Source organism: Trichoplax adhaerens, genomic scaffold (genome assembly GCF_000150275.1).
Source record: "Trichoplax adhaerens TRIADscaffold_7 genomic scaffold, whole genome shotgun sequence".
NCBI lineage: Eukaryota > Metazoa > Placozoa > Uniplacotomia > Trichoplacea > Trichoplacidae > Trichoplax > Trichoplax adhaerens.
Window position 1 is genome coordinate 5,757,587 of NW_002060949.1, and position 21,141 is coordinate 5,778,727.

The 21,141-nt window shown below is 33.7% G+C and overlaps 4 protein-coding genes across 4 annotated transcripts; 2 read left to right on the forward strand and 2 right to left on the reverse strand.

The window, feature by feature from the left end:
* Window positions 1–4,229: 4,229 nt before the first annotated feature.
* TRIADDRAFT_27938 (uncharacterized protein) lies at window positions 4,230–6,411 on the reverse strand (the record flags this gene model as incomplete). The annotated part of the gene is made up of 9 exons (XM_002114487.1): window positions 4,230–4,329; window positions 4,464–4,570; window positions 4,698–4,756; window positions 4,860–4,969; window positions 5,333–5,417; window positions 5,528–5,561; window positions 5,745–5,816; window positions 6,075–6,210; window positions 6,326–6,411. The coding sequence occupies 9 exons, from the start codon at window positions 6,409–6,411 to the stop codon at window positions 4,230–4,232; spliced, it is 789 nt and encodes a 262-aa protein (XP_002114523.1).
* A 2,127-nt stretch (window positions 6,412–8,538) lies between these two features.
* TRIADDRAFT_58435 (uncharacterized protein) lies at window positions 8,539–11,013 on the forward strand (the record flags this gene model as incomplete). Its single annotated transcript, XM_002114171.1, has 3 exons — window positions 8,539–9,570; window positions 9,979–10,345; window positions 10,985–11,013. The coding sequence occupies 3 exons, from the start codon at window positions 8,539–8,541 to the stop codon at window positions 11,011–11,013; spliced, it is 1,428 nt and encodes a 475-aa protein (XP_002114207.1).
* A 700-nt stretch (window positions 11,014–11,713) lies between these two features.
* On the reverse strand, window positions 11,714–16,449 carry TRIADDRAFT_28074 (uncharacterized protein; the record flags this gene model as incomplete). Its single annotated transcript, XM_002114488.1, has 14 exons — window positions 11,714–11,767; window positions 11,869–12,075; window positions 12,155–12,301; window positions 12,406–12,511; window positions 12,581–12,867; window positions 12,969–13,031; window positions 13,110–13,272; window positions 13,354–13,523; window positions 13,627–13,862; window positions 14,052–14,159; window positions 14,265–14,358; window positions 14,721–14,768; window positions 15,118–15,293; window positions 16,332–16,449. 14 exons carry the CDS (start codon window positions 16,447–16,449, stop codon window positions 11,714–11,716), a joined length of 1,977 nt encoding a protein of 658 aa, XP_002114524.1.
* A 468-nt stretch (window positions 16,450–16,917) lies between these two features.
* On the forward strand, window positions 16,918–21,009 carry TRIADDRAFT_58437 (uncharacterized protein; the record flags this gene model as incomplete). The annotated part of the gene is made up of 13 exons (XM_002114172.1): window positions 16,918–16,960; window positions 17,441–17,526; window positions 18,028–18,159; window positions 18,627–18,628; window positions 18,713–18,796; window positions 19,365–19,418; window positions 19,510–19,651; window positions 19,801–19,914; window positions 20,050–20,144; window positions 20,242–20,422; window positions 20,565–20,663; window positions 20,740–20,863; window positions 20,954–21,009. The coding sequence occupies 13 exons, from the start codon at window positions 16,918–16,920 to the stop codon at window positions 21,007–21,009; spliced, it is 1,212 nt and encodes a 403-aa protein (XP_002114208.1).
* Between the last annotated feature and the right edge of the window lie 132 nt (window positions 21,010–21,141).

The following is a 21,141-nucleotide window of genomic DNA, read 5'->3' on the forward strand; positions in this document are numbered from 1 at the left end:
TTCAAGAATTTTGGCTGACGGTGCTATTAATCCAACTGTGGTAGAATCAAGTCGTCGTTTTAATTGAATTGCAAATATGTCTACGTGTAGTCTAAATTGACAAATGTAGGCCAAAGAAGCAAATTAATACGGCGACATTTTCTTTGGGATAGACCATCAACGCGTCGACGAAGCGCAACTAGAGTCAAGCAAGTGAAGGCGTCCGCGTTGGGTCACTCGGCCACAACGCTACAACTCGTAGTGTGTTTGACCGTGGGAGAGCGTTTGACGTGACTTCATTTCCGTCGACGTAATAATCCACTATTGTACTGGATTGTATTGTACTCATCGTTACGACCTTTGTCTCGGTTGGCTCATTTCCGTCGACGTCATAATCCATTCTTGTACTGGATTGTATTGATACCGACTCGTCCCTTGTACACCACTACTACAAGACAGTATCATACGGTATTGTTGTAATGCAATGACTCAATGTGACTAAAATAGAAAGAGTCAAGATTTTCCTTTGTTATCACGTTATCTTAACCCACGATCGTCCTCCAATACAAAGGGCCTACTATGCCTGTTGTCGAGTACAGTACAGCAACAATGATTTGTGTACACTAGTCGAGCCTGGCCCAACTCTGTCCACTACAGGACCGATCAATCAATCCCGTTTTCGACAATGTACAATTTGCAGCGATCGCTGCAAATTTTTCTCACGGTCGACAAGATAATCCACTGTAGATTGTAGACCCAACCACTTGCAGAACCTTTTTGCGTCCATTTGACTCCAACTATGGAGGCAAATGCATGAAAATCGATCTTAAAGGTGTCTGCTATTTCTTGCCACTACTGGCCCTACTGTGTCCAGTAGACTACTAAAATTGCTACAATTACCGTGTACAAGTTGGCTAGTTTTGGTCATTGTTTACAGACGCACGCTAAGGCTGAGGGGTCGTAGTACAGTACGGCGTAACGACGCGCGGTACGCCCATACCATATCATCAAATCACATCGACATTGGTAATGACGTGTATAGTACTGTATCACATTGGTATTGTTACTGCAATGACTCACTTTTCATACATTTCCTACTGTCACACGGCGTGACAGTCGCAGTCAAGAAGAAATAAAAAAAAATGGACTATGTGCCAGTGAATGACATTAGTCCAAATGGCCTGCCTGTTGGTCAAGATGGCAAAATTGAGTAGTTTTGGACTATAAAGTGTACAGCCAAGGTCCAGTTTAAGATAAAGTCTTTGAGGTTATCACGGCATTTGAACAGGAAGTAATCCTAAAAATGCATTTTTTGTCGGCGCAATCAATAAATGTTCCACTATTTTATAGCGTACAATGATCCAATCACATTCGATATTGGTTATGAGCGTAATAGCACACAGTACTACGCTATCACAAATATTCCTGACGGCATGCAGTCATACAAAGTTCCTCCAGGCCTAGTTGGTAGTGATCGTGCTTGTAATGCATGGAGGAATTTCCCTACGGGTCTTCCCATACAGATTGAAGTCAACGTCATTTCTTGGTCTATTAAACATTATATTATCAATAACGCTGCTGTACAGTGTACATACTGCCTTGTCGAATCGAATTTCTCCAAATCTGTGACGTAATTGTCGCTAATTAAATTACTTCAACTTCCATCCAAATAAATAGGGATAAGTATGACGCAGGAGAAATTATTCATTCTTCAAATTATTCATTGGCCATGAGTCATCATCAGAATTCGATCAGAATTAGATCAATTTCTTGTCTCGATGGATACAATTAGGGAGATGATATAATGATATCGCATATCATTCATTCATCGCTGGTCAAGTTTCTATACGAGTACGCGTCTGTTCAAAAAGGATGAACGATACCTAACCATTGAATAGGGACGATCATTTCTTTGGCTAGTCCTTGAGACAGCATACAAACGTACGCAGTATCGACAGCGAGCGTTTACATTGCACATAATATACCTACAAACCAATCGAATCGGATAAAGCCACAACAAGAAATGATTGTCCTGTAATTATTTTCATCGATCTGGTCAAGTACTTGAGCCGTATTAAATACTATCATAGGATCGTATCGATCGATAAATCTACCGTTATATTCATGTGCAATCATTTACGCATTGAGCTTTCAATTAAAAATATCAAATATAGAGCACATCCTTGCAGCCTCGAAATTAATATCTCAAGTATTGTACAGTGAAATACTAGTAGGTTGAAACGATGCCAACAGAATCAAAACGCGAATGCCGTATCAATAATAGAATTAGCGACTATTTGTCACCGGATTATGATGATTGAATGACAATCTCTAGGCAAAAGACAAAATTAAATTGAAATTGAATGACAGTCAATGAGTACCCGATTACCAGCTAACTGATAACCTACTCATTAGATAAATCATCGTCTCAAGCTGATGAACGATGGATCATGCCATCGAGTAATGATGCGGTACCTCCCATTGCCTTCAAAATAGCCGAGCTAACATATGCAAGATAGCTTTAATTTGAAAGCAAATCAACAATAGATCGACCCATTTCAGTTTTATTTATTCAAGTTTAGGTGTTGCAATCAATGTAAAATAACGTATTTTACATTCCGTAAATGTTTCAAAATTAACTATCCAGTATGATGCTGAGGACATACTGTACTCATAGAAATCACATCTGAATTACTTCAAATTTGAAAGACCTATCAACTCTGTACAATACTCATATGCCGTTGTTATACAGTACATAAATGTTATGCATTTATTATCGTACTCTATACTACAACCTATAGTGCAGTTAGTTGAACTACAACCATCAATCTAGATAATGATGGAGTGGCTGCTTACGATAATTACAAACAAGCCCTCAGAATGTGGGGTAGCATTGGGTACAATTTATACCAGATTTCGCCGGGCAATCAGTATTAGATGCTTAGTAGATAGTACTGTACTCGTCTACTATTCTATATTGGTTAGCTTGTGCATTAATACGATGCAATACTACATACTGTGTTAGTATTATATATATTTAAGATTGCCATTGTATGTTTGCGCTAATTCGATATTACCTAAATTTAGTAGGTTATAAACTTACTATTACCAATTGAGAGAAGTAAGAACCTTCAATATGGTTGCTAGTATTCACTCTAGATAGTAATACATAATAGATAGGATACCAGTATTTGTATGTTGGTATTGAGTGGCACATTAGAAATTCGTATTAGAAGATAATTTGGTATAGAGCTAAAGCCCTTTCCACTGCTGCATACAAGTATATAAGATTTTTTCAATACTCAGTCTTTCAAACACAATAACTAATACAGCATTTAGAAAATGATAGTACTTTTCTAAATACTGTTAGTAGCAAGAAAATGCTATAGTAATGCTGGTTAGACTCAATGCACTTATTCTTATATCCTTGATGATAATACTACAGTATACGTGTAGTGCTAAAGTTGATATTAAATAATTATCAGCAACGCAAAGATACGTAGCAAATGAAACTAAATTTTCAAATCTTATTGACTACAAGTAGCAAACAGTAAAGCTGACCATTACAAGTTACAATATCTACTCTAAATTCAGATGACAACACTGTTCATGCTATAACACAATAACTTTTATATTTTTATCTCCTATATTTCACTATACGTACGTACAGGTAAATTGAAGAACATCGTTCTATTGTAGAAAATTATCTTACAGTAAAATGATAGTAATTATCTGTCCCTGCTTCTTATTAAAAATTATTAATTAAAGCCATCAATTCTACCTAAATGACACGCGAATAACACTTTTATTTATATATGAAATTGTTAAACTATATACGGTCAACATAGCAATTTAATTTCGCTCATTTCATTATAGATCATAGCCTCGTTACTTGAAATCGGTAAAGGGTATTCTGTTTATATCGTTCTTGTATATATCTTGTATATGAAATTGTTAAACTATATACGGTCAGCATAGCAATTTAATTTCGTTCATTTCATTATAGATCATAGCTTCGTTACTTGAAATCGGTAAAGGGTATTCTGTTTATATCGTTCTAGTAAAGATAACATAATAGACGACTATCGTTCACTGAATTCACATCAAATCAATTAAAGCTGTTTTTAAATTTTTTTGCTAAAATCAGATTATTGTCTTAAATCACTACAAATATGTATGATTTAGATATGTAAGATAATTATACATTATGCCATCTCTTATCCTACAATCTCTATTGTTGGTAGGCATTTTTAATCCTTCCAAACTGGCTGGCGTTTATCTACAAAAGCATTGATGCCTTCCTGACAGTCATCATAATTTAAATTTCGCAGCATAGCATCCGAAGCGTAACTGTATATAAAGTATAATACAGGATTAGAAAAAAGCTATTCATAGTTGCAGTTAAAAGCTATCAAGGAAAATGAGATCAAGTAAAACAGATCTCAATAATCTAAAATCGCTAATACATCGTGTTTTCTTTATACCTGTAAGCTTCATCACGACTTTTCTGTATTTGCTTATAAAAACAAGCTTTACCTAATGCCATTACTGAGCGACTAGAAGAGCTAATTTTTTCTGCAATCCTGGTAGTCTATTTTACGCATATATGAGAAATCTGTTTAGTCCTTACTGCATATAATGAACTAATGAAAAAATTACGATTACTGAAAGCAATTAATGATTGGACATGAACATTTTTTATCGAAATTCAATCTTACTTCAGTTTCTAGTTCCTCATGAGGTACCACTTTGCTGACTAGGCCGTGCTTTAACGCCTCTGTATGTAAAGAAGTATTACTGGAAACGCTCTTATGACTGAAGTAGAATATACAGCTAAGATATAAAAATATCAGTGATTTATTCATTAAAGAACTAGCCACCTTGCGCTGTAATAGCTTCTCCCGTAAGCAACATTTGCATAGCAAGTTTTCTAGGGACTGCCCTAGCTAATGCCACTGCTGGGGTCGAGCAGAAGAGGCCAACGTTCACGCTATATTAGGGCATCAATAAAAGTGATTTAGCTACTAATATGTGACCAAAGGGGTGTACAGTACGTGCTAAATGAGATGAGATAACAGTAAATTACTAATAACCAATGCTGTACTGAAGGATAATAATCATTCTATTTATTAATTTCAATGATATAAAAAATTATCATCTGTAGAATGCAATGGTGTGAAGAACTAATGATTACTGGTGTGGACATGAATTCAATACCCTTCTGTAGACTAATTGGATATTGGATTATCTTTGTCCTCTAAAACTAGAATCTGCGATGGCATACGTGTATAGTATATAATGTTACCGTTACTTCCAACGTGATGCAGTTGATTATTATCTATACTTTATGTACCCTGGAGTTGCAAATCTTGACGATTCTGATGCAATAACTACATCACAACTAGCTACAAGTTGGCATCCCGCAGCCGTTGCTAAACCTTTAAAAAATTAATTATTTGTACATTAAATTAAATTATAATTATTAGCCTTTGAAAATACCACTAATAATATACAATCAAAATCATTATCGTGAATCACTTATTATTACCGTTGACTTCAGCGATGACAGGGACTTCGGTATCCTGTAAATTAAAATTATCATGTCTCAGATTACGTGAAAAGTACAATTGGAAAAGCGGTTAATATACGTGCGATTAGCTCTAGTATATGGACAGTATTACTAGTATCATCTATGTATTCAATGCTACATTGCTGCAACTTAGCAGCAAAGTGGTGTCATCAAGGCTTTCATTTCAAATACTAACCTGAATTAATTGCATCACCTTCGTACAAGCATCAAAGATGTCTTTATGATAGTCATGTCCCGTTGCATCAGTCTGTTGCAATGAAATTATAAAGTAACTATTTTACACGCTTATCATACTCTGTACTGTACTGTAATTTAGGCATAAATAAATACGCAAATATATTCCTGTTGTCAATAATATTATATCCTCCAAGAATATTGTTACCGTATTTGCGACAATTTTATTACCATTTATCAGATTTATTATTTATGAAGGTAGCTACCTATTGATAAATGTACCAAAATAATCCTCATACAAATAAGCGTACAACTATTATACTGCACTTACTAGTTCCCTCAAGTCGTGTCCAGCAGAGAATACTTTTCCAGATGAGCAAATAACAATAACACGTGGCGGTTTGCCATCAGATTCTTTTTCGATAGCACTTTTCAACGATTTCAGAAGGTCCAACGATAACGCATGACTAGTTGATTGAATAAGGAAGCATAAGATAGCCATGTTAATTTTATGACTAAGGGCAATCTGATGTCATGAGCAGCTACTTAAATCAGTAATAATAAAAAATAATTTTACTTAACTGCTTTTTAGGATTATTTAGCTGGATCCTTCTAATCCCATTCTTTTCCGTAACTAGTGTCAACTCCTGTTTGGCACTATCCGACATCTTAGCAATGTATGAAAATAGGAGTTAGATACCAGGCATCAAACAGAAACTTCAAAATGTCTATCGTAACTGCTTAATTAACTTTTGAAAGCAACAAATATTCCTGGTCATTACACTATCATTTCTAAATTAACTAAATAGTAGATCACTGTGCATCAATATATAGCCTTCGGAAAAGAAAAAACAATATCGTCATGATTGCAAATCATTCGCTGTGCTGTGCAAAGCACATTTGTAGTGCTTGTAGTCCAATGGCTACGCGTATTGACACCAGTATGTAGCATTTAGAAAAATGATATCATAATGATCGCAAATCACTCGCTAGTAATGTAATATTGTAGAAAGGTAGGCATGCGAATTTGTAGCGGTCTACGGCTGTTAATACTACTAGTATACATCGTAAATAGCATACGATATAAGTTCTACGCGTATACATTATCCTCTGAGCTCTTTCCACAACGTTCTACTAAGACAGTCTACTGTATGTGTGGTGGATCCTGAAGTTGACTAGTGATACTTTTCATAAAATGCAGCTCGCGCTTTGCTACTAGTTCATTGACTTTATTGAAGGTTGTACTGTACATACATTAGCAGAATCATTGAATGATCGTGTGAAGCAATGGCGAAGAGGTCTTAAGACTTTCCTTTTTATAAGATTCTAGCTGTAATAGTAACGGATCGTTTTGTAACTTAGCAGCGTCGTACTATACAGATATTGAAGTTTACTCAATTGCTAGACACGACACCGACAAGCATTTTGATAATTTGCAATGTATGGTTATTAGAACTTAGAACTTCTCTATTCTAATTTATAATTAATTATCAGACATGACATTACGCTACGGTTCGGACTTAGTGTATTAGACTAACGATACGCATATTTGAATGATTATTCGCGACGGTATGCATACCTCTGTTTAAGCATTAAGCATTGCTGTATGCCAAAATATTGCATCGATGTGTAGCATTTAGAAGGAGCAAACGTAATGCTATGATGATTTCCAATCACTTGCTAATAATGTACAGTAGAAAGTCATATTTCTAGTAGTCCATTGCTATACACACTAGGCATTGCAGACAGCACAGGGATGCAATCATTTTTATCGTCGTCATCTACAGTTTCTTTGCGAAGTTCTACTGGTAACCCAAGCTATTATGCATATGTTTATCTAATCATTATCCCCAATTTGACCATTAACGCAAGAAAGTATACCTTATTCTTGAATATCAGGTTATAATTACAAGCAACGCTACGCCTGATTCCAGGTAGCAAGGATAACGATCGGTTACAGATGGTTTGATATGGAAGCAACATGATTTCCTGATTTGTTTTCCTTCCAGAGCTTACAGACGGATAAGATCGAATTTAGGATAGTTAGGACAGTCGCCTTTGTGCTCGGACGGTACAGACTATAGTACACTTTGCCATACCGTACAGTGCAGGTAGAGAATTACTATGGGCAAGCGTGATGGCTTAAGCAAGAAAGCTTAGAGGTTAAAAGCCTGTCCATATATTAAGGGACTGCCAGCAAAAAAATGAAAGAGGATTCTTCTCTCTTCTCTCTTGTAGTCCATAGCTTAATAAGCATGGATGACTAGAATTTCTAGTACTGTCCTAGTGCAGTATAGAATCACTATTGGCAACCGTGAGGGCTTAAGTAAGGAGTAAAGCATGAATTACTATAGGAAGTCCAATCGGTAGTCTATAGCTGGAGTATCAACGTTATCCCTATTGGCTGAGCCGATCGTAAGCGTAAACTACGGAGACCAGCAGCTGTTGGGGGCAAATACTTTAAAAGTTTACTCACTTGGTGGGTCTCCTCAATTCTGCAATGCAATGAGTAGAACAGTAACTAAGTTAGGAGTTTTTCCTTTTATCATCTCCAGCTAAACGGATGATGAATCAAAATTAAAAAAATCACTCCCTTATTTTATAGATTACATCATAGACTTGTATTATAGTCAATGAAGATGCATTTATCAACGCGTTGCAGCCTTGTAATGGATTTATCCACATACTGTGTCTTCATTTTAATATTATTCTCGCTTTGTAATGCATCTGCAAACAATCTACCAGCAATGTCGATGATGCAAATTGAGAAACATTTAAATGATGGATGTGCCATCATGGCTAATCATCAACCTATACCGTCTGTTGTTCAACGTTTCAACCAATTAATTCAAATATATGCTCAGGATAAAGTAGTTCTTATTGCAAGATTCGATCAAGCTATACTCAAGTGGTCTAATGGCGATACCGTAAAATATAGAATGAATGAAAAGGTAAACAACTTATCGAATACCACGTCGATAACGATTTTCCCCAAGCGTAAGATAGATAGAACATGTCTTATGAGTGTAAATCACCTACCAATAGGTGAATATTATAATGGTCAGGAAGAAATTCACTCCTTGGTCGATTTAATAAATACAAAATGCCAGGTTTTCCGAAGTCCGAATGGTAATCTTAACTCTATCGGAATGAAAAGAAAATGGCTATTAGAAAATCTTTATTCTCCCAATCATCATAACGCTACCTTTTCTGATCAAATCATACAATCACATCATCCATTGCACAGTCAGACAGCTAATAAGACAAAAACTTCCTATCGAAAATGTAAAGTAATCGACAATACAACAACAGCGTCAGAATTTATACATTCTTTCTTACTTAAATCTCAGCCAGTGATTATAAAGGGTGCAATTAAACATTGGCCAGCCATAACTAAGTGGAGTAATGACTATTTTAAAAGTAAAATCGGTAACAAAAGAATTCATATCAAGCTAACAGAAAAGGGAGAATTTGAAGGTTGCGAATCGGTTGCCAATTGGAAAAGTAAACGAGCAAATTTCAAGATACCAGAAGCAGTCCGTCAGCAATTACAATTTGATGATCTAGTTGTAGTTCGCCCAGCTACAGCTGAACTTCCTTTTCCTGAATTTTTAAAATTTGTCACTGGTGAAAATAGTACACATCAATTTTCAGCTTATCTTGAATATACCTCGATCAAAGACTATATGCCACAGCTTGTGCAAGATGTACAAGAAATATCCTTTGTTAAAGATTTCCTTCAACTAAAACACCTCAATATTTGGCTAAGTGATGGTCACACTCTAGGAAAATTGCACTTTGATCCGTACGATAATTTCCTGTGTCAGGTAAATATCGTTAATCAATTCTATAGTATTACCGATACAATTATTAATCATCTATTTAATAAAATAGCTACAAAGAGTTATTCTTACACTAATGGACAATATTATCGTAGTAAACTAAGTAGATTTTACCCTCTACTTTACTAGATAAATGCTGTAGCATTAAAATGTTCACAATTTCACCATTAATGCAAGTGATCCAGTTCATCTAAGTCATTTTTTTCTTATGGAACCTTTTACATAGTATCAATAACTATGATACTGCACTTTCATTACTGTTAAAATATACGTATTGGTTTTTACGACTCTTTCTTGTTCAAAATCATAATTTATAGGTGCTTCAACTGCAATAGTATTCACGATTTTTAATTTATCGATATTAAAGTATATCTCTATTTTTATTTTCTTTAGCTGAGTGGAAAGAAACGTCTAACACTTTTCGATCCACACGATAATACACGACTATACGAAGGACATATTCCTGAAGCTATGTTAGAATATGATTGGGATAAAAAAAAATTTTATCGTCAAAACTTATTAGAATCAACTTCAATGGTAATGTCTCCCGTCGATATTCTAAAGCCAAATCTTCAAAGGTTCCCTAAATTTACTAAAGCAGTTCCCTATGTCTGTGAGATTTCGCCCGGCGATGCACTATTTATGCCTGCATTCTGGTGGCATGAAGTTCAATCTTTTCCAGATAAAAAGGAAAAAAGAAATTTAGCTGTTAATTTTTGGTATGAACCATTCTTTACAAGAGAGTTTCCATGTCCAACATGTAAGCTAGAACCTAATCCTTTTTACCACAAAAGGTTTGATTCCTTGTTGTAGTTAAGAACTAGAAGATTGCAAAGACAACCAATGTCAGCTCTTAAACAGTGTTAAAATGGATGCCTGTAGCTATTTTATTGACTGAGACTGAAAAATACAAATAATATTTAAGTAGATGATCGATACGAATGATGCTTACATTAAGCAAATTATAAAGATTGAATTCTACTGAAAATGTTCCATCGTCGTACATTTATGATGCTATCGACTATATTTTTATTCCAGTATTAGAGGAAAATATTATCCTAGCACCTAACATCTAGCAATCTACTAGGCAAATTTTATAAACGATTGTTTTGTGTCTAAGTCTAGTGATAAAAATCGACCAATTGAGTTTGTCATAACCTAATCAGATAATAGCTATCCCTATGTTTGTTTAGTGATCAATTACAGCTGACTCCTGGAATATAGACTATTAATTATAGTGAAACTAAAGCAAAATTATTATGATAAGTATCATCATATATTATCACTATCAAAAGTAAGATTCTTAAAATTCTGAACAAAATATTCTAAAATTGTTTCCAAATCATTCTCACAAAGTGATCGTTAATAAAAGTTTTCAAATTGGAATATTCAATTCTAGCTAAAGCTTATTTCAAAGATTTAATCTAAGTTCTTCGTTCTTAAAGCAGTTTAGTCAGTTTATACTTATTGATACATTCAAATTCGTCTGAACATTAGATATTCTTTCACAGGGAAAATATCAAAGACAATTTCATGCTTAAAAAAGTATCTTATCAATTCTTCAACTACTTGGCAATATGTGAAGAATATAGATTTATATACTCATGCAATAATAAATTGGATCTCTCAACTTAATTACATTAATTGACTGTATCGTACGTATAATAAATGCAATCGGGTACTATTTTGAATAGATTAATAAATTCGCAATGGCGTAACCAGAAATTTTCAAATTTTATTTAACCATGTACTTATCATGACTGTAAAAAGAGTAAAAGGCTTATGTGCAAGACCTAGCCATTAATAATATAATTAAATTAGTGACTCTTATAGGTTTAAAATAAGTTAATGTAATGTAAGTATAATAATTGTAATCAGGTATTGTTTTTGTATAGATTAATAAATCTGACAAAGCATAGCCAGAAATTGAAGAGTTTTCAAATTTTATCATATTTAACGATATACATATATGTATTTTAAAAGGAGTAAAAAAGTCATAGGCAAGAGCTGGCCATCAATAATATAATTAGATTAGTGAATCTTATAGGTTTAAAATAAAGTTCATGTAATGTAAAATTAACCTATAAAGATTTCATGCAATAGATATCTTAAAAAAGTAACATACCAATTAAATTTTACTTTTTAAAATAGGCTTTAAATATTTATGATAGCTTGAGTGAACCTATATACGATATAAAAAATTTATAGATATCGTTAATCTGATAAGGCCTACAATTTTCTAAAATTGTTCAAGTATAGATAAATTAACAAATAAAATCTTACGTCAGTTTTGTTGAGAGGAGCTCGCTTTGCCCAGTTATATAAGCGATTGTAAACGTCGCCATCGTACGCGCCTAGAGCAGAATTTAACGATTGATCTGCAAAAGCGAAAGCGTCTACTAAGCCTACTAAATTCGGCCGTAATTGCTTATAACAGTAAAGGATTCGTTCTCGAACGAATTCCATTTGAGTTCCGGTAATAAAGCAATCCTATTTCGTAAATAAATAAATTTAAATTTTATGTAAGGAAGTCGTATCTTTTAAAATATGCGTACTAATAACGGAATACCTCTAAGAATTCTCCACTATTATCTGCAATTCCATTCAAAGCGAAGACAACGCCAAGCGTTAGTAGACTTTCTTTGATCTCCTTGCTACACTTTAATAGGGCAGTCGATTGAAAGAAATTTCGTGTAACAAAATAATAACAGTGCGCCTGCAAAAAATAATAGTTTCGAAAATTCGATATTCTGTCTTAACTTAACATATAGTATAATTACGATGCGTGTAGTAATTTTATCGTCGATGTAGGTAACTAACCTTTGCACATCGAACAAACTCTATTCCTGAACGATTCATAGCTTCCGATGTGTCTAAACCTTGAGAGATTTGACTTTCCAAGAACTGAGCAGCGCTCTTGATTGTTCTATAATTCCCCAAAATATGACATTATAATAACTGAATACGTAGTTCTAGTATTGAATAATCGTTATACCTTTGAGCTCTATGTTCAAAAGCTTCCACAAGTAAAATAGGCTTCATCAGATCTTCTGGTGATTTAACCCCCCATCGAGCGCCAGGTAAAGGTTTAACTTGAATATACGACATACTTGAAGGAGTAATACTAGGTTGTCTGAAACATTTTAGTAAGAATCGTGCAGTCTGTAGATATAAAACAGTATTCTCTCCCTCGTAAGTACACGACGGTAGCCGATCCTTATACATCGATACGAGGCCGGAAGCTGCTGAAAAGCCATGGCCTCCGCAAGCTCTACGACATACCTAAATTTAGGTGATTATATAATTATTATTTTTCGTTAGGCCTATATCGATTTATGAAAAGGCAATAAAATAAAACAAACGTAAAGAAGAGAAAAGATAACCTCAATGCCAGATACAGACATCTCGGCAGTGAAAGCTTTCAAGCCCGAACTTATACCATGTAGCTGTAGATTTCAATTAATTATATATTTTATTAATTAGAAGAAAATCGTCGTATTTTCTTAAATAATAATTTATTATACCTCTTGCAAAGCGCCAAGATGGCCCGATTCAATATCAGCATGAAGAGCATGATAAGTCGACATCATGTATCTAGCAATCCAAGCGAATGCATACGCGGTAGCGAGTTGTGGAACTAGTTTATGCTGTTGAGTTACATAATCGATTATCTGCGGCTCTAGTTCACTAAAAATGGGTAGTAATGTGTTTACAGTTAGTATAATTTTATCGTTCTCCTCAAAAGCGATATGTTACAGAGTACAGTACCCTGGTTTGGCTTCCGTTTGTCGTCGTACACAACTGTATCGGATAGCAATAGTCGCTGCTTTTGATAGATTCGTAGCTGATTCGGACACAACAGTCGCTCTAAGAAGCACCATCGTACCATAAACTAATTTAGAATTGGCTGGTTTCCTGTAAGTTCCGTCTGGATAAACCTATTATGTACATGAGAGGATATATACAGTATGGTTACGCAATGGCAGGTATTCGATCATCGAAGTTTAGTACTAGATAAGTATATAATCGCTTAGTACTTACTTGGGCATGTCTCATTAACATATTTTCGCGTGGAATTCTAACGTTATCCATTGCTAGAAAGCCATTGTCGTTAGTTTCTAAGCCGACTTTATTTCCGATATCTCCGACTGTTACGCCAGGCATTGGTGAATGATCTTTCAAGCTGCGTAATTGAATAATGAATGAATGAATACCATAACACTGATTTTTGATGTATAACTGGGCCATTACGACAGCATGAGTAGAGGTTTTCCCGACTGTTAAAGGAATCCATAAATTCGATATGTGAAATCAATGATTTAACTTAACATAGCATATCGCAGTTTATTATACTCTACATAGAATCAGTTATCAAATATCAACTGATCGATTTACATAATTTTGTATTAATACTAAATTAAACAATTTCCGATATCGTATATTATAATTAATTAATAAATACGTACGACATCCAGGCCACCATTTAGTAGCTGTTAAAGTCGGCGTATTTAAAACAAACTCTTCTCTTTTAGGATCGTAAGTCGATGTCGTCTCTAAGCCACGTATAAAGGTACCTAGATTTAAACCAACGAATAGATGAAATTAATAATATTCTTTGTAAAATAATCTTCTAGAGGTAAAAGATTAGCGTAATGTATAATAATAATTTTAGGTTTTACCGTGGCCCAATTCAGTCTGTGCGTAAGTACCGATGATTTTATAGTCATTCGCTAGAGGTAGCCATTTCTTACGTTGCTCGTCAGTACCTTGATCCTAAAATTATACAGAGTAAACATACGATCAAAAGATCTAAGTCTTAGGATGACGATTTATGAAGCTATATAACGAAATTAGCGTATAGATAATTCTAACATTGTACTAAATAGGTGTAGAAGTCGTACACAGACTTTACGAGTAAAACGGTTGTTGTATAAATTTTAGCTAAAAGATCTGTAAAATTTAGAATATAGTTGATTCCTTGACTAGATTTTAATGATTTCATAATAATTATAAGGTTCGATAAGGTGTCAAATTATACAAGAGATTTATATTCACTCAACTAAAGGTGTACCTCTACCGAACCTTAGGTAACGCATCATATACTAAATAATCATGATAACCGTTGACACACGTACCCTAATGGTTGGTCTAAACATAGAATTGTGCAATGCAATTGGCAGGTTCTCACTGATAACACTGTGCGATGCAAGTTATTTTAAAGAAAACAGAAGAAAAGAACATGAATTAGTTATAAATATTAAATTAAATTTAATATGAAGTACTAAGCAATATTCTGCATCATATTAACATTAAGTTGGCATAACTTAGACCCATAATATGAATGACAGCCTATACTGACTGTAATCTAACATGCTTTATAAACTACAACATTATGATCAATAAAATACATTGCCGCAAATACAATTACAACTGTCGTATAGAATGCCAATAGCCTTATCAACAATTGGCATACAAACAAGTATAAAAGCTACGAAAAATATAAATTCATGTCATAATATACTATTTAATGACGAGGTTAAGTACGTACTTTAGCAAAGTTTGGTAGTCTTCAGGGTCTTCAATGTTATGTTGTTTAAGTACTTGAACCAATCTGACAGTTTTCTTCACAGCATCACTGTATTTCTCTTCTCTGGATAAGAAATAGTAATCGTCATAATTGAAGATAGGCTCATTCAGCACGAGGGATTCTGTGAAGAAAAATACATAAACTTAATTGTCTACCTATTCATTATTAACAAGAGAGCAACAGGTATACGCCATTGTGAATCGACAGTAGGATAAGCTATTTCTACGATTACAAATTACAAAGAAATGATTCATTATCGGAAGCATTCCGTGAAAATGGCCTTGCTCCTAGTATACGCGTATCCATCTGTAATCATTTACCTAAATCCATTTAATGAATACGATTCATACAGTCGTTATAATGATCTATTTTACTGCATCCTAACAGTGTGACGATATAAAGTCTGTTGAACATGCTGTAATTCAATTTATACGCGTCAATATCCAGTCTTGTATTTTAGTATGAATCTGTTTGTGATGTTGTAATAAATAAGTTAAACACCAAAGGTATAACTCGACACAAAATCACAGTAAATAGATAGGAAACTCATTGGATGATAAATTGAAATTGATAATTAAATATCAATGTTGGTATCATAGACCCACCAATAACACTGAGATGTGCAATACGATCGAGATACGATGATCACCTTATTCATTCATTAGATGTGCGCTTCAAGAACATCATTAAATTTGATTATGACAATATAAAGTATAGATATTCTAATTTTTATACATCGAAATAGTAAAAATACGTTTATGCTGTAATTGATGAACAATGAATTTAATAGAGATGTACCGCTATCTGCAACTGTCTATTAAAAATTAATTTCGTCTATGTAAACAACAACATTGTACAGTACACTATAGAACTGAAAAAGAAACGAAAAATTAACAACCTTGCTTCTACAATTGGTGATAAACACACTACGCCTGCATGACAGCAAGAATATCACCATCGAAGCCTAATAAGCTATTTGATCTCTCCATAGGTGTATCAAGATGCAAAACTACATTAAACAGTTGGAAAAGTATTTACAATGGGCTTAGAGTGTAGATGAACGCCTAGCCGCCCAAATGGGAGTGCGTATATTCACTCCAAACTTCAAATGGATACACATTATAAAGTTCTACAATGTACACATAATGCATAAACTAACCCAGATATTGGCGTCTTTCGGTTTTTTCACGTCCTCCATTAATGATATCGGTTAATTCTGCAACGTTAAAAGTACATTTTCTTCTCTCTCTGTCTAAATCGCTGCTAGGAGACGCCATCGTTGGTACTGCGTTGGCACGGATGAGAACGTTACGGTACGGTACAGTTGGAATATTGCTACAGGACCCTTGTATAGTATTTGTATGAGTACGTCATATATACTACAGCACAGTATGATACTGGACAGCGTTTAAGTAAGCCAGTCGTCAACTCTACCAGAACTAGGAATCCAGTTGGAAGCTTGGGGGCATTTGGACGCGTAGTAGTGTGTAAGCTAAGCGATTCGAGAAATTGAGTAGGATATTTCAGGTAAAATCGTCCAAATAATCACATTGAATCACTCTTATTGGCCAATAGTACTAAATATCAAGTAGAAGAGCTTCCTAGTGACGATGATGAAGAGTTAACATAGGATGGCATGGTTTTTATGAGCCCTTGTAGCTGAGAAATTAAGATTGTTTTGACTTGTAATGAATTCATTACCAGTTCTTATTTAGATATTAAGTATAATTATTAATTATCAAGCCATGGAGCCTGCAGAAATCAAGACTGGAGCAACCCTACACCAAGGTATTGATAGGAATAGTTAAAAAATGGGGGGGGCATTATACAGTGATTGAGTCAAGAAGTAAGCCAGTGCTAAAACCGGCTCGCTGTCATAATTGTACTATGGTACACATACATAATGTAACCTACTATTGCATCTGAAGGTTTAGAATGGAATAAGTCAATGCTGTTCTTAGTACTATTTAGCGGTGATGCAATCATCTATTGCTTTGTTTAGGACAATAATTTGATAATAGGAATGTTGTAATTAGAAGAACTGTAACTTCAATATCTATACATTGAACTGAGTACGTAGAAGCAGCTAAATCGAGATGTTAGTGAGGATGGATTCGATAGTACTGTATGTTGAGTGCATTTATAGATCTTTACAGTATAAACTTCATCTTGTTAACATTTCTGATCATAAAAATTATTTATTCTACAATCTGGAAAGGTGTTTAGTAAATGATTGCTAATGCATACATCTGATTTTCTCCGCCATAGAGAAACAAAGTTATGAAAGTAAAGTATTAATCTCCATTTTCGAAGCAATCGGCCAACTAGATCTCGAATTCGCCGACCGTATCGTAGTAAGTATGGTATAGTGCTACGAGGGCCAATAGAATATTTACTGACTTCATTTGAATTGATAATGATGAAATCAATCCATACAACTAAATTGTATACTGTAGACTTGTAGAGTACAGTATATATTCTATTCATTCTATAATAATGTATAAAATCCCACTATCAATAAAATTGTTTACAGAAATGGACCTATAATTTACGACATAAACAAGATACTTTGTAAGCAGGATAAAGTTGGCTATTTATGTATAATAATGTATAATATGGCATTTCTAATACAGTAGCTAGTAACACTGATACACTACACAATACTGAGTACTAACTAAGCGATCATGGTACTAATATAGCAGGCTTTGTATATACAAATAATTCTAATCTCCATCTCTTAGACGAGATAATTATACATAACACCTTTACATATCTTCAAAGGCAAATAAAACTACCTCTACCGTCATAAAACATTCATTCTTTAAAATAATTATTACGCGTATGTTTTAACACAGGAAAAAGAGAAGGAATTCAAACAATCGAATCTTCCATTCTGGTCTCGATTAATGTCCTTATTAACTAATTTTATCAATGCTGAAAGAAATTACGTGTCTCTTAACTTCTTAAAATACAGCGTAAGAAAAGAAGTAAGCTATTATGTTAACCACTATACTTATCTATCTGGCAATATAATTTTATAACAAAAGACTAGTTTATCAAAATTACCAGTTTCATCTCGTGATAACTTGGATAATATTGTACTATAATGCTTATGTACCTTATGATACAGAAGTCAATTTATAACGAATTACTAACTTACAATCTTTACTATTTATTGTAACTAATAATTTAGCAAATGCAGATGAATTACATGGTTTTAGGCACTGACATAAAAAGTTTAATCCGCACCCAAAATATGCACGCATCGACAAACGATACTGTTATTCAATTGTTGGATATTTGTAATGATTTAATATGCGCTGCCGATATCAGAAATTCGATGACAGAATTGTATCCTATATATTGAATTTCAAATTAATGATAGAATGGTTGAAACTATCAACGTTACTAAAGAGTACATTTAAAATGTTTAATCGATGATCGAATCTAATAGACGTCAGTTAGCCGCAACGATTAATTTCTCATGAAGCATTATATTATTGTTATAAACATTCATCGCCTTGACTAAAATGATACAAGATACCGTCAACTGCATGAGAAAGCTACAGAGAAATCATTGCACGTCTCATTACTGATAGAATTATTGAATAACCTCTTAGAACAGTAAGTTGATCGGAATACTCGTATCTAGCAATTACATATATCATACTGCGTAAGCTTTTTAGCACGATTATTAAACTGTAGCAACATAATCTACAACAGATGCTACAATTACAATATCGCAGTTTTATTATTAGGTTATTGTAATTATAATTCCTGAATCTTCCATCTTAAGCTTATTTACTTCCAGTATACAGCAATGAGTACAATGCTTTTCAATTTATTTGAAAGTCTCATCCCAGTTATTCGATATCAAGCTATACTGTATTAAAATACTCATTACTTATCAATCTCTTCCTTTTTAAACAAAGTACAATAAATTATTCTGATAGCAGTTATAATATATGGTATTCCAGCGATATATCCTAACTTTTAGTAATGGAGAAATAATTTTATACGCGTATTACGAACGAGTATATAGTGTCCATAGAATTGCTACCAATGATCATCAATAGATTATAATTGTTAATGCTTAAAGTATTAGCTACTGACTGTTACGACTGGTGGATCAAATTTCTATCCTCAAAGGGGTTTTAATTTTTACTCTGTATATTTAAAATTTCTATTATAGACATAATGAAAGCATACAACATTTATTTTTAAAATCATTAAGGACTAATATCTTGTAAGTACACAATATCTATTCACAACGTAGACTTTTTTGCATTACTAATATGCAGTAATTAGCACTTAATACATATCACTACTTACGATAGCGCTGAAGTTAGAGCACTAGCTCATCTACTTTCTGCTCACGTCGAAATCGCCGAATGGGCATTTTTTTCCTCGGTTGTCCAGTTACAACACGCTTCATTAGCACTAGCTGACGTTAAAACATTGGCTGCAGTAAATATCAATGTAAGAAACGAATAATCTTGTGTACTGTATAAGTAGACGTCATTTTTACTGCTTATCTATCAAATTTTTAAAACATCACAGTTAACTTCCATTGCCTCAATTTATTATCTAAGTTAAACCATTGGTTTTCTATTTACTCTTAAATTTAGGAAAATAAGAAAAAATCAAGATTTTCTTTCTTTCAGTTTAAATCTACACATGATAGCAAACTGGCTCGTGTGTATCAGTGGCTTATGGACTATTTTCATCTATTACTCTCCAAGGTTAAACACTTACACTCAATAGTAATTTATTGCTCAGCGACTAATCTAATAAAGCTTTGATAAAATATATTGTTCTTTATGATATTCATATACGTACAATGGAAAATCTATTTAACTATTTATTTTTAATTTCAGTTTACCTTTTACTTTTACTCAACCCTGGGTAAATATTCTGAAATCAACGATATGAGAGCCTTATCTACCGAAACTACCTGTGATTTTGCTGGGAGGTAGGTTTCCTATTTGTACAATATGTAGTATTAATGCTCAGTTAATGAAAATAATCCAGCTTTTATAATTCTGTTATGTTTTCGTCTTTTTGTATAGATGTATACATTTCTTGAAAAAATCCGATGCCGAATGTCTATTTGTTGTATTCAACAGTGTAAGTCTAGGCACAAAATGTCAATTTGGTCATGGATATTCCCATCCCAATTCTGGATTTCGCGTACCAGAAGATGGCATTCCATCGTTTCCTATCATTTTAACTTTCCCAGAGACTCTCGATGTACGCCTATTTCATGACTTCTGATTTATTATATACGCATAAATATACATATGCGTAACTCAATCCGATCAGTTTGTTTATATGATAAAGTATCGTTTCATAAGTTTTCGATTTGCTTATCAACGATATTGCATAACTCTAGGTTACCAAATGTAGCTACTGGAGTGATGTTTTCAGTATGCTGTCAAAGTATACTGATAAGTTAACAAATTCGGACACTGTCTTTCCACTTAAGAGTAACGTAAGAAGATTGCTAAAATTATTATATCTACTATCTCTGTTTGATGAACTGTTATCGCTTTCTAACACGAAACTAGATGCCTGTAACTGACGATTACTATCAAATATACATATCATGTATCGAGCCGCGATATTATTTGGTAGTCGTTTTCGAACAAAAACGATTGGAAAAGATGGCTATGATTTCTAATTTTATATCAGGTAAAGATACCGTAAAACGTTTCTTACGTCTAAATTGAATAAATATTATGTTTATACTAATTAACGCTTTCAAATTCGTCTGAACATCAGATATTCTTTCCCAGGGAAAATATCAAAAACAATTTCATGCTTTAAAAAGTGTCTGATTAATTCTTCTACTATTTGGCAATACAATATGTGAAGAATACAGATTTATATACTCGTACAATAATAAATTGAATCTCCTCTAAGTTAATAACATGATAGACTGTATCGTGCGTATAGTAAGTGCAATCAGG